This window comes from Dermacentor albipictus, chromosome 8, assembly GCF_038994185.2.
Source record: "Dermacentor albipictus isolate Rhodes 1998 colony chromosome 8, USDA_Dalb.pri_finalv2, whole genome shotgun sequence".
Lineage (NCBI taxonomy): Eukaryota > Metazoa > Arthropoda > Arachnida > Ixodida > Ixodidae > Dermacentor > Dermacentor albipictus.
This window is the reverse complement of record NC_091828.1, coordinates 17,731,910-17,747,052: the sequence shown is the minus strand read 5'-3', so window position 1 is coordinate 17,747,052 and position 15,143 is coordinate 17,731,910. Positions and strand designations below refer to the sequence as shown.

The following is a 15,143-nucleotide window of genomic DNA, read 5'->3' as shown; positions in this document are numbered from 1 at the left end:
CCAAAAAGGCTTGTGTGGGATTGCGACGTATCCATTGTACACGTACTGTAACGGGTAATTGCTCAACTCTGTCCTGAATCTCCTGTGCCAAAACGCCAGAATTATGAACACGACGCAGACAACGGATGGCTGCTTAGGAATCCGTGAGGATGTCAATGTGCCTACTAGACGGCTAAAGGAACGCACAGAGGATGGATATTGCGTTTCGGATTACCAAGAGCTCCGCCTGTTTCGACGGCCAGGCAGGGGAGCAAGCATACGAGCAGGTTGCTATTTCTGTCAATATTTCCAGACAAGCGATAGCCATCGTGACGTGATCATCACTCACTCAAGCGTCGACATACGCTCGCACTCGTAGTTGTTGAGCTATTTGCTATTACACTGGACTCACTAAGTTGGCCAACGGATCGTGTGTGTATGCGAGTCAGAGGCCAATTGTCCGTAACTTGCTGATAAAGCCGCGGTGGTCGTGGCGGGTGGGAATTGCAGGGCATCACCGAACCGTCTGCCATGTACTTCTCAAGAGCTGCGGCTTCAGGGACATTATGGCACTTTGCGGAACAAACTTGGCGACGCTGGTGAACCAGTTCGTCTGGCGTATTTATTTGTGCTTCGGCCTGGAGCGCGAGAATGGGCGTAATTTGTGGGAGACCCGTATTAACGTAATAACACGCATTGCTGGTCGATTGAAGGATTCCAAGTGGTCCCACTGCGCGGGTCATGGGGTGAAACTGGGTTTGGTATATCAATCTTGGCTGTAACACAGTAATGTGGAGGCGGGGGATGGTGGTTGTGGCACCACCTGACTTTTGAGAAATCCTGCGGATGAGTTGCAGCATTTAGGATGCCTTCTGACGCGCTGTGGGAATCCAGGGGCCGGTGGAGCCGGACTCGTGCAGATCCAGGCCTTGGACTCGGAGTGATCTGACGACTGGAATTCTGCTTCCTTGCAAACAAAGGAAGGTAGGGGTGGTGTTAAATGCACGACGACCACGCGCATTCGCGACCGGAAGTAGAGCCGTCTTTTGAGGCGACAACGTCAGTCGTACAAAAGAACACCATTAATCTGTAATTTTAAGGGCGAGCTGTAACCTTGTCGCTTGAATTTGGAGAGACGGGTGGGTGGTCCATACTGTGATGTCATCCGCATAAATGAGTGTGTGCAGGTCAGCAATGTCGCCCAATCGCCACGCCAAGGGTAGGAGTATAATGCTGAAAAGTATGGGGGCCCGGTCTGACCCTTGCGGTACACCGCGATGTGGCCGAAAGGATCCCACAATGTCTTTGTTGATACGGATGGCAAATTCACGAGATGTAAGAAACGTGTGAATAAACTTGCATTTGTGGGCGAGTAATTGAAGCCAGCGTAGCACTTCAGCAAGGGCAGCGTAGCTGACGTGGTCGTATGCCTTGTGCACATCCATGCCGAGAATGGACCTCACTCGTGTCGATTGGTCACCAATCAAAACCATAGAGGATAATTGACCTAGACCGTCCTCTGCGCCAAGGTGGGGGCGAAAGCCAACTTGCGACGCATGATACCAGTGATGTACGTCTAGCCACCACTGGAGACGGTTAGCCACCATGCGTTTCAACAATTTCCATAATGTACACATAAAAGAAATTGGTCGAAGATTTGATATCTTGTCATGAGGTCATAGTTGATGAGGCAATCACACTAAGAGTAATTCGCTTCACGTAGATGTCAACAGGAGTTGAGTATGGCTCTTTTGTGTTAGTGCGATCTGCACTTTCAAAATGCGTTGCACTCTTTCCACTGTCTATGTCCGCAATGTGCCGCTTCCCACCAAATTCAGTCGCTGGGTGCTCCGTGGTCGCATGGGTAGAAGAGCATTGGGCTGTGGTGCTGACGGAATCTGATTCGCAACCACCCATCGGACCAACTTGGGTCCCTGGGTTATTCACACTAGGTATGTGCCACTCTTAAATGAACCTCTGTAACGCTAACTTAGATCACTGGTATTCGGTGTTGCGTATGTGACATTCTTAAATGACAAACAAATCTCATAAAAGTTATCTGGTACCTGGCGCAATCAGACCTCCTTCATATATGCTCACTCTTGTCCGAACACCAGAGCCACATGAGACCGCACCATCGCGGGGCCGCTGAAAAGTGCAGCGTGTCCAGATGGCAGCGGGAGAGTAGGGCCTGGTTGCATACACGCCTCATGCAAGAGCTGTTCCTCTTGTGGCAGAAGAACGATGCGTTGCTACATTATTTCAATGCTGATAGCATAAATGTCGACATATATGGTTATATGGCTACTGCGGGAATTTCCTTTCCTGTGCTTAAGCCATGCCGCTTCCGATTTAGGTGTGCGTGACGCGGCACGTGAATGTACCCGTCGCGTAAAACATGCTCGGACGAGCTATGCCTTTCACCACAGTGGAACGGTTGTTTGCTGTGCTTAGCACATAGCCAACCACAGAGCCGGAATTTTTAGTGAGCTCAGACCGAAAGACAGCCAAAACAAGTTTTGATCAATGCGCGATGCATCGGCTCGTTAATGGCTGCGTAAAGGAGATGTCCTGGAACTGCCACCATAACAACACTTAGAAGGCAATAATACGCACTGGTGATAATGGTCTTAGCGATCATAGGCTCAATACCAAAGAAGTTACCGACTATGCGGCTTGATGCTTTAAAAAGCGCCCACATGGCTATCTGGTACCTCCTCACCTGAGCGTAAAGAGAGAAGGTGCATACTGATGGTGACTCACCTTGGCAACCGAATAGACGTTATGAAATTTTCATTGACGGAAACTTTTGGCTAAGCCTGTTAACGCCAAAGCTTAAAAGTGTAACCACAAGTATAACTTCAACTAACAGCGCCAGTAACGGAACTGCTGTAAGCAGCGGTTGCTTGCATCTTGGTTGTGCTTTGTTATGTGACCCTTGTGCATTGGATCTCTTTGGATTGTAAGTGTGATAAGGGCAGTTCAAGGGCGCGTTACTGGTCCCGCAGCCCACAACCCGCGGAGTCCACAAGGGTATGTGCCATTGCGCTTGGGCCTTTTCTGCACCATCAGCAGGATCGGCCCAAATTTTTATTGACGCAGAACGAAAACGCGCGGAACACTAGCCATAACCAGCTTCGCTTTAAAATAAAGATAAAGGAACAGGGCACAAGATACGGTCTCAAGGCCTGCGGAAATTTCTCGAAAGACCTCCGCCATGGGTCCGCCCGGCAATGCACTATCTCCGGGATCGGCCCTCGTATAGGGAGCTTTTTTTTTTCTTACCTCAACGCCACGAAAATTTCCTTGGACGTCAATTTCCTGTGTAGAGATACACAGATTCGCTATAACCCCCCCCCCCCCAATACTTTGTGGAAGTGGCTCTCCACTTGACACTCCCACGTGAATTTGATTACTTGAGGATGCCGTTCTCCGAATGCCCCGAAACGAATGTCCTACAGTTTTCAGCAAATATTTCGCTGCAGTGGTCACACTGGTGTATGAATTTAACACTGCATTTGTGGAAGATGCAAATTATATGTATACAAATTCTATTACTTTAAGTGCAGTCGGCGACATACCAATGAAGAACAATCTAGGCTTGTTATGCTGTACAAGGCGCCCAAAGAAAGACTTAAGCATACTACGTCTATTTCTAGCGTCATCATGTGTCACTTATTTCAGCCATCATTGTGGAAAGGTGTAAGCGTCAGCTTTTATAACAGTAAGACACACAGACTCAGTCTCTCTTTGTTTCAGGAAAACGCCATTTACATGACTTTTCTTCTCGCAGCTAACAAGACAGTAGACAGGAGTTTGAGTGATTATTATTATATCCTTGGTGCGCAGCCTTCTTGCTATGTTATGGCTGCACTGGAACCAACTGGAGGCAAAGGTAAGAGAGCCCAGTTTCAACTTCTTCAAGAAAAACTCTAGGCACTGAACAGTGGCTGTGCACAGTCACCAGTAACAGTGCGGTCAATTTACAGTGAAACAACAACTTGCAGTTCCGCCGAAGGGCGACGCACTGGTAGGGATAGCAATGTTTAGCGTTCCGCTTTCACTCCTTGGACGTTATTAAAAATATACAAGAGTGTGACATCGCGAAGCAGTATGCAAGGAAGCGCCTGCTGGTTTGTAGGAACAACTTCCTGGCACCAACGAAGCGTCTCACAACCATGGCATAAAACCAGTACCATCGATGCAGCCTACATTCTCCTGATGAAGAGCACCACGAGTGGTGTTGAAGGCTTCGTACTTTCGCTGTTCACGAGCAGCGACGGAAAACTTACCAACTGTCTCAACGCGCTTGCATGTAGGCGGGAAATTCGTAAGGGTGTACACCTCTCGAGCAGTGCATCTGTGGGCTAGAAACAAATAAAGAAGCCGAAGTTTCTCACGAAAGGCATCGATTTCGATAGAAAATTAGTAGAATCGGCCGTAGACACTTGAAAACACTCGCTTAATAACTACATGAAAAAGCATGGTACCAGCGCTCACGCGCAAAACATGCACCACGGATACTCGCTGTCAAAAGGCTGACGCGGGGGGAGCGCCGCAGTACTTGTGCGCAAATTGCCCTTCGTGCTGTCTATCACTTCAATGCAAATGTAACGGCAAAACGCAGCACACGCAAAGATACGAGCCGCCGGCTCACTTAGACTGTGCCCCCAAAACAGATTGCTTTCAAGATAAACCCTGCGCGGCCACGCGTTACTGCCGAAGTAGAACGCCCCACATACATCCCCTACTCCCGGTTCTGGGCGCACGAAGGAAGACGGCGCGGTTCCTCCCCACTTTTCTCGCTCACGAACGAGATCGAGACGCGATCGTCGTCTAACCCTCGCAAGCTTTCGCTTGCACATGCAGCATACTGCGCACGGCAACGGAGTTGTTTCACATGATGCAATTTTCGTCGCACCGGAAGTGTGATTTCCGTCGTTTGCGGCGAAAATCGCGGTCGCTGTGACGACCTTCCGATTTTCGGCGGCGACTAACCGCTTCGTCGCACAGTCGCAACGTCGCAGCGATCGCTGCTATTTTCCGTATAAATTGCCCGGAGAGCTATTTCGCCGGTTTGTTTTTGAACATAGAGTGTCGCTGAACAAGTCCAATGCGTGGATACGTGAGTTTCCGAATTCAGTGCATGCGCGAAGGGAGAACAAAAAACTTGTACCGCAGATTCCATTCTTCCATCTCTATACGTTCGTTGACACGCCACGCAGCAAATTAAGTGCATTTTCGCGTTTCCCTCATACTCCTTTGCGAGTTGTGAATACTACGAGGTGTTCGATGCCCACGAGACGACATGGCCTTCTGGAGTCGTCACAATTTTCTTTTGTTGAGTAGCATACAAAAATAGCACGTGCGGAGCAGCTTAAATAATTTCAACCTGGGCAAGGGCAAACGACAAGACAGCAAAATATCCGAAGTTTCAACGTTGTGATGAACGCGGCACCGTTCAGTTGCATATTCATGTCGGTTTTCAAGCGTCAATTTCCCGATGCTTCTTGAAAGTTTATCTTACCTCGCCGTCAGTTTGTTTTCAAATATTTCATGCGCGTTAGGTTGCAACTCTTATCTGGATCATTTACTTCCTGCACAGAAACCAATAAATATTGAATATGTTGCAAACTTTTTGTCCTTACTGCACCTGTATTATTATTTGCTTTGAACGGTAATTAACTCTCCAGTTAGTAAATTATTGGCTTGCTATAGTGGCACACCAGCACAGCCTCCTGCACTGTCGTGTAAAACTAGTGCAACAGTACGAAAAGCAGCCGAACAGCCTATTCTTGTGAAGGCGAATTGGTAGAAGACGACATGTTAAAGAAAAGTAAATCAAAGCAGTGCAGTGAAGTCAGCCAGTTGCATCCCTTCCTGTAAATATTTTTTAAGTATAAGCGGTTTTTAAACATCCACAACTAAATGTGCAGAAGCATCAATGCATTACATGTCTCTTATAATCGTTTCTAATAAGTTCTTGATCATATTTATTAGCACGTAAGCCCAAATAACGATATCCTCTGTGATTACTGCATTTATAAGTAATGAAGTACGATGCTACTTGCCAGATTATAAACGAACTTTCTGCATTTCAACTATACACAATGTGCAGCTTATTCAATAAAGGACCACAAACTGCTTTTTTTAATGACAGACTTCTTGCAAGTTTCACCCACATAGAGGCAATAAAAAAAATCTGTAGACAACGAAAGTGTTCAATTTATTCACCTGCCACTGTGGCTATAGCGTTCAGGTGCTAACAAAAGATGAGGGGTTGAATTGTCAGCCATGGCAGTCGCATTTCAATGGAAGTCATAGGTAAGAAAAATGTCTTGTGCTTTGATTTATTTCATCATCATTTATTAAACCCTTAAACTCTGCGAGACTATTGCATAAGGAGCCGTGCATATGCAAACTCTAACAATCAATGCTAACACCAGTCGAAAGCAACGGGTACGATTATAAAACAAGTATCTTTCCTGATGCTTGGAATGTGTAAACATTCATTGCATCGATATCTATTGTTTAACCGCACTGCACAAATAAGCATGGTCGGGCATAAGAAGCAATCTGTCAGGCAGCTGGTTCTACAGACGTATAAATATCAAGACATGAATGCTCCTAATACATCATGCCCACAGCACAAAGAAAACCTTTTATAAGAGTTGTCCCTTCAGCGAGGTATATGTGGGCCATAAACAGCAGTAACTTTATTAAAGGGTATTGTGTAATACCACTTATGAAATAATGGTGAGTGAAGAGGCTCTTTTATTACAGTACCTCAAGTTACTCTGATAGAAGGAATGACCAGCAAAAAACTGGTGGTAGAGCACGTAAGTTAAACCGCAACTTTTTGAAAGACAGGAAACTTCAGGTGAGAGTTGGAGGCGTATTTCACCCACCCACACCAACACTGGCATATTACAAGAAGCACTACATTATATGGAGTACTACAGTTTATGGGAAAGTTATACAGAAATCAAGAATGATGCAACAAGCTCTCAACAACATGGCAGACTTTCTTAGCCAATCTGGCCTCTCATTTTCTGATAAGTCAGTTTACATCGACATTGAAAATAAGAACAGAATCAAGAACTACCCCAGATTGCAGGTTGTGCTTCACATAGCTGGACAAATATATCCGCAAGGCAACAGCCCCAAATCCTCAGCTAGTGTAAGACCAAGATGGCAGAGCCAGCACGTGGGCGAAACAATTGCGCCACTCCTCGGCGCCAAATTCTACGCCTGGTGAAAAGAATAATATCAAAATCATCGGGGGCAGACGAGTGGATACAACGGAAAATTGCAGATACCCTACTTGTGTGCAAGGTTTTGTACGGTATGGATTACCAGCAGCGCACTAAAAGTACAACTCATCGAAGACAGGCACCGGGTAATACCAGATCTTTCCAACTTTACCATGCTTGAATACCTTTATGAGAAAGAGAAAACGAACAAGCACCAAGACACAGTAGAGTAGTAGCCTGCAGCACAATTTCTTTGCCTCAAGAGCTCCGAACCTGGACCCAAGATACTATGCCAGCTAGCATACGAGATGCAAGGACGACTACCCCTCCCTTCAGAAAGAATCTCAGGAGCACCTGAACTTGAAACACAACAAGCCCATACCGGTGCAATATGGGGGCAAACAATTAGGCTAGGAGACTATATGCAATTGCCGAACACACAGAAGAGGTTGCTAATCATGGAGACACAAGCAAGCATCAGGCACATAGGAAACACTGATGTGGCAATAACAGTGTAACATTAGAATGACACTACATAAAATTAAATATCATACAACCAGAAAAGCTGAACTGAAAGCAATCAAAGCAGCACTTGCAGTGCAAGTTTGCAGACCACAACATCCTGCATGCTTGCATGGATTCACCAGAAACTGTAAGACCCCGTACATCACACGAGATTTTCAGGACAATCGGTAGATTGACACTCGACTTGCAAGCACATGGCTAAAATTTAACTTACACAATACATAGCTATGCAGATATAATGCAAAAGGATAGGCACTTGGGCGAGTTGGTACGGTAACATGGTCTTGGATTGTAGCGCGAAGCTTTCCCGCACTCGAGTAAGCTTTCCGCAATTTAAGCTTTCCCGCACACGAGTGTGGGAAAGCTTACATTAGACAGAGCGGCAGGTGCTTTAACATTAGACTAAAAGAACACAAACATTGTGTTCTAACTAATGAACACAGACTCTTGTGTAATTTGGTTTGCAGTTGTCACCACTGGACATGCTTGCGACATACTGAGTTGTGGATGGGGTGGTGGATAAGTGCATATCTGCATCTTGTAATGGTTGGTGATTACATTGAACGTGGTCATTGTCTTCCCATTCCCATACTTCAGAATGTCCTGTCGAGAGGTCCACGTTCGTGCCCGCTCGGAAAGTGAGTCCTTGAGCTACGTCGTGTGTCGCCGCGTTTAGGTTGTCCTCTCCCCTTGAGTCGGGGGTGTATCCTGGTATCCATAGCATCGGGACGCCAATATTTTCCCTTGTTGATTTGCCTTTTCTGAGTATGTTTGCACCTGAGGTGAGATCCAGCCGTTCGCGAAGTTGCGTACTGCCGTCTGGGAACCACTGATTATATAGTATGCGTTAGTTTGTGCTATTGCTAAGGCTATAGCCGCTTCCTCCGCCGTTTCGATGCGTGTCGTGTTTGTAGTCAAGCTTGTGCAGCATTGTCTGTTGTGGTTAAGTACTGCCGCGACAAAGCTACGTTTGTGTTTGTAACTTGTAACTACATGTAACTACAAGTAATGACTTATGCCGTCTTCGACTGCTGCGGTATCTTTCCTTATTCCCAGCACTCGTTGATGTATTCTGTTAGTTTGCCAACGAACGCGTCGTCGAGGTTTCTGAATGTCGTGTTTGTAAGGACCTCTGGGCTCGGTGACGATTTGGTGCTGAATTTGTGCAGGACTGCTGTTATTTCCGCTTCATGGCCGGAGTTCTGTTCTCCTTCGTATTCGGTATGAATACACGGCAATGCCTGTGATATGTATTTTAGTTCGACCTCTTTCAAGAGTTCTTGCTTTGTTCCCTCTTACGCGTATAGGAACTTGTGTATGTTTCGCCTGTGCACCGTTTTTCTTTTCTCTGGGTTAATGAGACATTTGAGCAACCTCCACGTCTTCCTCGTGCAGAGTTGCTCATCCATCTCCGTGCATAGCTTTTCCCATTATCATCTTTGGAGCTCCTTTGCATATTCTTCTATTTCTTTGCTTAGTAAGGCTATCTTCATTCTTAATATCTTGTTATGTTTCCGCGTTTTCCATCGTTTCTGCAGCCATTGTGTAGCCTCCCACATGTGCGAGTGCCTGCTGTCTATCGTTTCTAGCTGAGCCTCTTGCGCGATCACCTGCGTTGATTTGGAGGTGTGTTCCTTTAGTTTGACTGTCCACTGATCAATGTCTGTAATGGTTTCTCTGTTCCTCTCTTCCCTTATTTTTCTGAATTTCACCCAATCAACTAATTTGAGATCATTGAAATCATTGAAATCATTGAAATCAGGCCCCGTGCGTTTGTCGGGGCCTCCATTGAGCTGGATTTCTATTATTGAGAGGCCGGCCCCCAGGTATTCCTGTGTATTTAGTCATCTTATTGATTGTATATTCTTAGCGAAAGTGAGGTCTGGTGTGAAGTCATCACAGACGCTGTTGCCTTGACTTGTGGGGATCGCTGGGTCCATGACGAGGCTTAGATTGGGAGTCGAGCCATAGACTGTTGCCTTTGGAGTGGACGTCCTTGTAACACCCCACCACCACCACCGCCGTGGTGTGAGCGGCGTTAAAGTCTCCACCTATTATCACTGTCCGGTCACCTGCTATGTTGAGCGTGCGGTCGAACAGTGTTAAGAATTTGTCTCTTGAACATTGGACTGTTGTATACGTCTTGAATAAATTCAACATCATTTGTCTTCCTTGATGGTATAATTTCAATTAGTTTGTTGTCTATTTCTGTGACTCGTGTATCATGTTGTAAAACCGTGTGGTCTCTTCTGACTAGGGTGGTAAAGGCCTTGGTTTCTCCTATGGCATTGCCGATGGGTTCGTGCCAACCCTATCTAGTAACTTTGATTCGTACACTGATAGTCTGGCGGGACCATTCGTTTCATGTGGAATTATTACATCTGGCTTGTATTTCGTTTTTAGGTATTAATACAGACTGGCCTTTTTTTCGATAACTTCGGCGATTCAATTACCATATAGTATATCTTCCTTTTCGTTTCCTGGCGATGTTTCTGCTGTGATTTTGGAGGTCGTCGGGTGTTGTACCAATAGCTTGAGCAGCAAGGAAGACTTGGGTGTTGCCTGGACTGTTTCTATTTCCTTTGCAGGTGCTACAGCATCCATTCTTCTAACCTCGTTAATCTTGCGTTTATATTATCGTTGCTGTACGGGTTGTAGCTGATGGGCAACTAGGCTGACCATGGCCGCTTTAATCGGTTCTTCCCTCTGGTTCATGCCCTCTTCTGTCTTTTTCACAACCTGGGCTCATATCCTTCTAGACGTTCCTTTCTTATGCTAACGGTTTTAGTTTTCCGGGGTTTGCTTCCGTTGTCCTCAATATATCTACGGACCTGCGTTTAAGTTGAGGAGTGTCGCTGTTTTCATTCGTCTTCACATTTTCGCTCTAGATGGTGTTTGTTGTATGTTCGCTCCGTTTTCGTTTTTGAGCTCGGTGTTTGTGAACTTCTTCCTTTAATCTCTTATTCTCCTCACTCAATACTACCATTTGTTGTTTCATGACAGCAACAACTCCTTTCAGCTGTGCCAGCTCTTCCTCTAATTTATTATTAGCTACAGCCTCCGTGTCCGCACGCTTCGCCTTGACCGCGTTTGCCCAGCTCACCGTTGGTGTTCCCGTCATGCCTCCAGAACTCCGGGGTTCCTTGGCCTTGGACCTGGCTCTGCTCCTGGACCTGGATCTGATCGATCTGGCTCTGAACCTCGACCTGCCTCTGCTCCTGTACCTGGATCTGCTACGGACTTTTTTTGAAGGTTTAGAAGGGGTTGCGACCGATTCTTCAAGATGCTTAGGCCTTGCGGCTCATCTTGCGTCGTGTAGTTTTCTTCCTCCTTGTCTCTTTCTTGTTTAATCCTTTCCCGGTAACATTTCCTCATCAGGGCCCCTTTCTGATGAGGAAATGTAATCTTGCCTTGAACTCTGGATCTTCTGTAGGGTGATCCATGTAGCATAGCTGAAACTTAGCCTTGCATTCCTGGTCATGGCATAATGTGGTCAAAAAGCGGTCCTTCCACATGAATAAGGTGTCTGGATGATCGCGGTGACCTACTGCCTCGATCTGTGGTAGTTTCTCCGACGAATGAGAGCAGTTAGGGACCTCCAGTCGGGAGCCCCTCACAGGCCATCGCATCCACAAGAACAGGCATCAGAAGCATCAGAATACTTTGTCAAGTTCATGGCAGAGATGAGACAGAAATTCAACATAATAGAGCAACGAATACAGATGCAAAACACAGACATACGCAACATGCGTAAACAAGAAAGAACACAAGGGGTCAAAGACAAATTTGACCAGCGACGTCCAACATTAGGCCTGTATTCAGATAATTAATCATGGCCAGACCCAATAAAGGAAAAGGCAAAAACGAAAAACTTGAAATCTGGCAGTGGAATTGCAGAGGCTACCGAAGAAAACAAGGACAATTACAACAGTTCATCAACAAGCAGTTAATTCCGCCCGACGTCATTGCTCTGCAAGAGACCTGGGGCTTCACGCCAAAATTACAGGGGTTTACATGCCAAGTAAATGAGGTCACTGGTCGAACAGCCATTCTGATCAGCAACACCCTTGCCGCCATAGCACACGACAAGATTGCTGACACAGACATAGATCATGAGATTACCGAAATTATACCGAAAAAGAAGAACGGGGGAAGTACTTTTATTGTAAACGTATACAGTCCTCCAAAGCAGAAGAAGGGCAAATTCACGCACCTTTTCCACGGTGTGAGCAGGTTGGCTAAAAACAACACGCTCGTAATCGTTGGAGACTTCAACGCCAAGGATCCTAGCTGGGGATACAAGACCACCGATAAAAAGGGTACGACAGTCAAGGAGGCGGCTGACAACATAAACTGCCAACTCTTAACGGACCCAGAGGTCCCCACCAGGATGGGAAACAGCGTCCAGGAGGACACCAGCCCTGACCTCACCTTCGTAAGAAGAGCGAGACAGGCGGTCTGGGAAAATATGCTGGAAAGCCTGGGTAGTGATCATTACATCATGAAGACGCAAATTGGAATGGCTCACGTAAAGCGTCGGATAGGTACAGCAAAAATAACGGATTGGGATGCCTTTAGACAAGCCTGTGATGGACATCCGCTGGGCGCGATACTGTCAATCGAGGAATGGGGGAATATGCTGAAGGAAAGGCAAAGCGAGTACACCAAGGAGATCGACCCCACAGAGCAAATACCGGAGGTTGACTCTAGACTGCTTCGGCTATGGGAGGCAACACAGAGCCTGACCAAAAGGTGGAAGAGACAGAAGTTTAATAGGAAGCTAAAGCTGAAGATTGCGGAAATTACGCAAAAGACAGAAGAGTATGCGGAACAATTGGCGAGAGCAAATTGGCAGCAATTTAGCAATTCCTTAAGCGGAACCCTGAGTACCGCTCGAACGTGGAGCATACTCAAAGCACTCCTGGACCCGACTAAAACCAAGTCGGAGAACAACAAGGCCGTACAGAGGCTGGTTCACCAGTTTCAGGGCTCAGAGTATGAGCTCATGGAAAGAGTAAGGCACAAGTGCTTCGGGGACGGTGACTCAGCAGCCTACACGGAGTGCTACAAGGGGAAAGAAAATTCTGATCTGGACAGGCCTATAACCAAAGAGGAAGTATACGCAGCAATAAGAAATACCACTAGGAATACGGCTGCAGGCGCAGACAAGATAAAAAACACGCTGATTCGCAACCTGAGTGATGAGCTGCTAGTCGAACTTACTGACTATCTCAACAAGCACTGGGCGGAGGAGACAGTACCGGAGGAGTGGAAGCATTCGGAGGTAGTGATGATTCCAAAACCTGGCAAAAAACTGCAAGTAGAAAATCTTAGACCAATCTCTCTCACGTCATGCTTAGGCAAGCTGTACGAGCGGATGGTTACGATGAGGCTACAAAATTATATGGAGAACAACGAGCTGTACCCCCCCCCCAGCATGTTTGGATTCCGCGCTAAATTATCGACGCAAGACGTGCTCCTCCAGCTCAAGGAGGAGGTGCTCAGCAACGTCCCACGAAACAGCGAACACGTCATCATGGCACTGGACATTAAAGGAGCCTTCGACAATGTCAGCCACGAAGCCATACTCACAGGAATGGATAGCCTGAACTGTGGCAGAAGGATTCATGGCTACGTCAAGGCCTTCCTCTCTAACCGGACAGCAACAATCGGCCTGGGAGCAGTCAGATCAGAGAAGTTTCGCACCCCAAACAAGGGAACTCCTCAAGGGTCGGTCATCTCCCCCATCCTCTTCAACGTCGCAATGATGGGGCTAGCAAGACAACTCGAACAACTTGAAGGCATACGGCACGCCATTTACGCTGACGACATCACGGTATGGGTGAACCGGGGATCGCTCAGCGAAAAAGAAGAGTGCCTGCAAAAAGCGGCCACCTGCGTAGAAACCTACGTTAGGGCCAGGGGCCTCACCTGCTCGACGGAGAAGTCCGAGCTCCTAAGGGTGTGGCGAGGCAAACAAAATCGAACGGTCCCTACAAGCGATGAGCTCAGCCTCAACGTATACCTCGCGGGACAACGCATTCCGGAGAAGACCACCATTCGGATCCTGGGGATGTGGCTTCAATCCAATCAACGGTGCAATCATACTCTGACACTGCTGAAGACTGCCACCATGCAGGTAGCCCGTATGATCAACAGAGTATCTAGCAAGAGACACGGTATGAAGGAGAGCGACACACTTAGGCTAGTCACGAGCCTCGTGGTTAGCAGAGTGGTGTATAGCCTTCCCTACCACAAATGCATCAAGCAAGAAGAAGAACAAGCAGACGCCATACTGCGAAAGGCGTACAAAACTGCGCTTCACCTGCCGCAGCGCACATCAACCGAGAAACTGCTGGCCCTGGGACTGCACAATACCTTCAGTGAACTAAGAGAAGCACTACTATGCTCTCAGGCACGTAGGTTGATGTAGACCCCCACGGGAAGGGTGCTCCTGCGAAGATATGGCGGCGGCAACATGATCCAAGAGATCGAACGTACCGAGGCCATTCCGGACACGTATCGCAGTACACTGCGCGTCGCACCGATACCCAAGAATATGGACCGGAACCTGCACAAGGCGCGTAGAGAGGCAAGAGCGGAGTACGTGCAGAGAACCTTGGCGAACAAGGACAACACATGGTATACGGACGCGGCAACGTTGGTCAAAGACGGAAGACACAACAGCAGAGCAGTGGCGTCTGTGGTTAATTCGGACCTCAAGGAGATCACCAGCGCATCACTACAGGACTGCACGGTAGTCGAGGCCGAAGAGGCAGCTGTGGCTCTGGCAGCACTGGAGGGCTATCGATCTGGCAGGTCCCTAACAATAATAACCGACTCTCAAGCAGCATGCCGTAATTATACAAACGGCAGAATTGGGCGCAAAGCACGCCATATACTCTGCTCATGCGACCCGGGAAACAAAGTTCACCATACCATAATCTGGGTACCAGGGCACACTGGCATAACAGGGAACCAAGAGGCGGATAGGATAGCTCGAGGGCATACCAACCAGGCGTCCGACACATCCAGCCTTGAGGAACCCGAGTCAGTACCCATGGGCTACTCAGATATACTAAATTATTATAAAGGGGTCAGACTGAAGTACCCACCCCCGGATAAGGATCTAAGCAGAGAGGATGCTGTTGCATGGCGACAACTGCAGACGGGTACTTTCCCGAATCTAAACCTTCTGAATAAAATTTTCCCTGCACAATATGAGGCTAAGTGCCCATGGTGCGGAGAGAAACCAGATCTGTACCACATATCATGGGCCTGTCAAAATATTGAGTCCCCAACTATCTATAAAATTAAAAACCCGAGTGCGGAACAGTGGGAGAGTATGCTTTCCAGCGTAAGCTTGAACGGCCAGAAGCGCCTAGT

The 15,143-nt window shown here is 47.3% G+C and overlaps 1 protein-coding gene across 7 annotated transcripts in view; it reads left to right on the top strand.

The window, feature by feature from the left end:
• The window catches only part of LOC135920838 (uncharacterized), a 140,779-nt gene that overhangs the window by 105,062 nt on the left and 20,574 nt on the right, over positions 1–15,143 (top strand). For 5 of the 7 annotated variants that reach the window (XM_065455104.1, XM_065455108.1, XM_065455103.1 and 2 more), the window contains one exon: positions 3,773–3,874. The exons of the other annotated variants lie outside the window; for them this stretch is intronic. In XM_065455104.1, the coding sequence (XP_065311176.1) occupies positions 3,773–3,874 (102 nt within the window). The remainder of the gene's footprint in view (positions 1–3,772; positions 3,875–15,143) is intronic. 7 annotated transcript variants of the gene reach the window in all.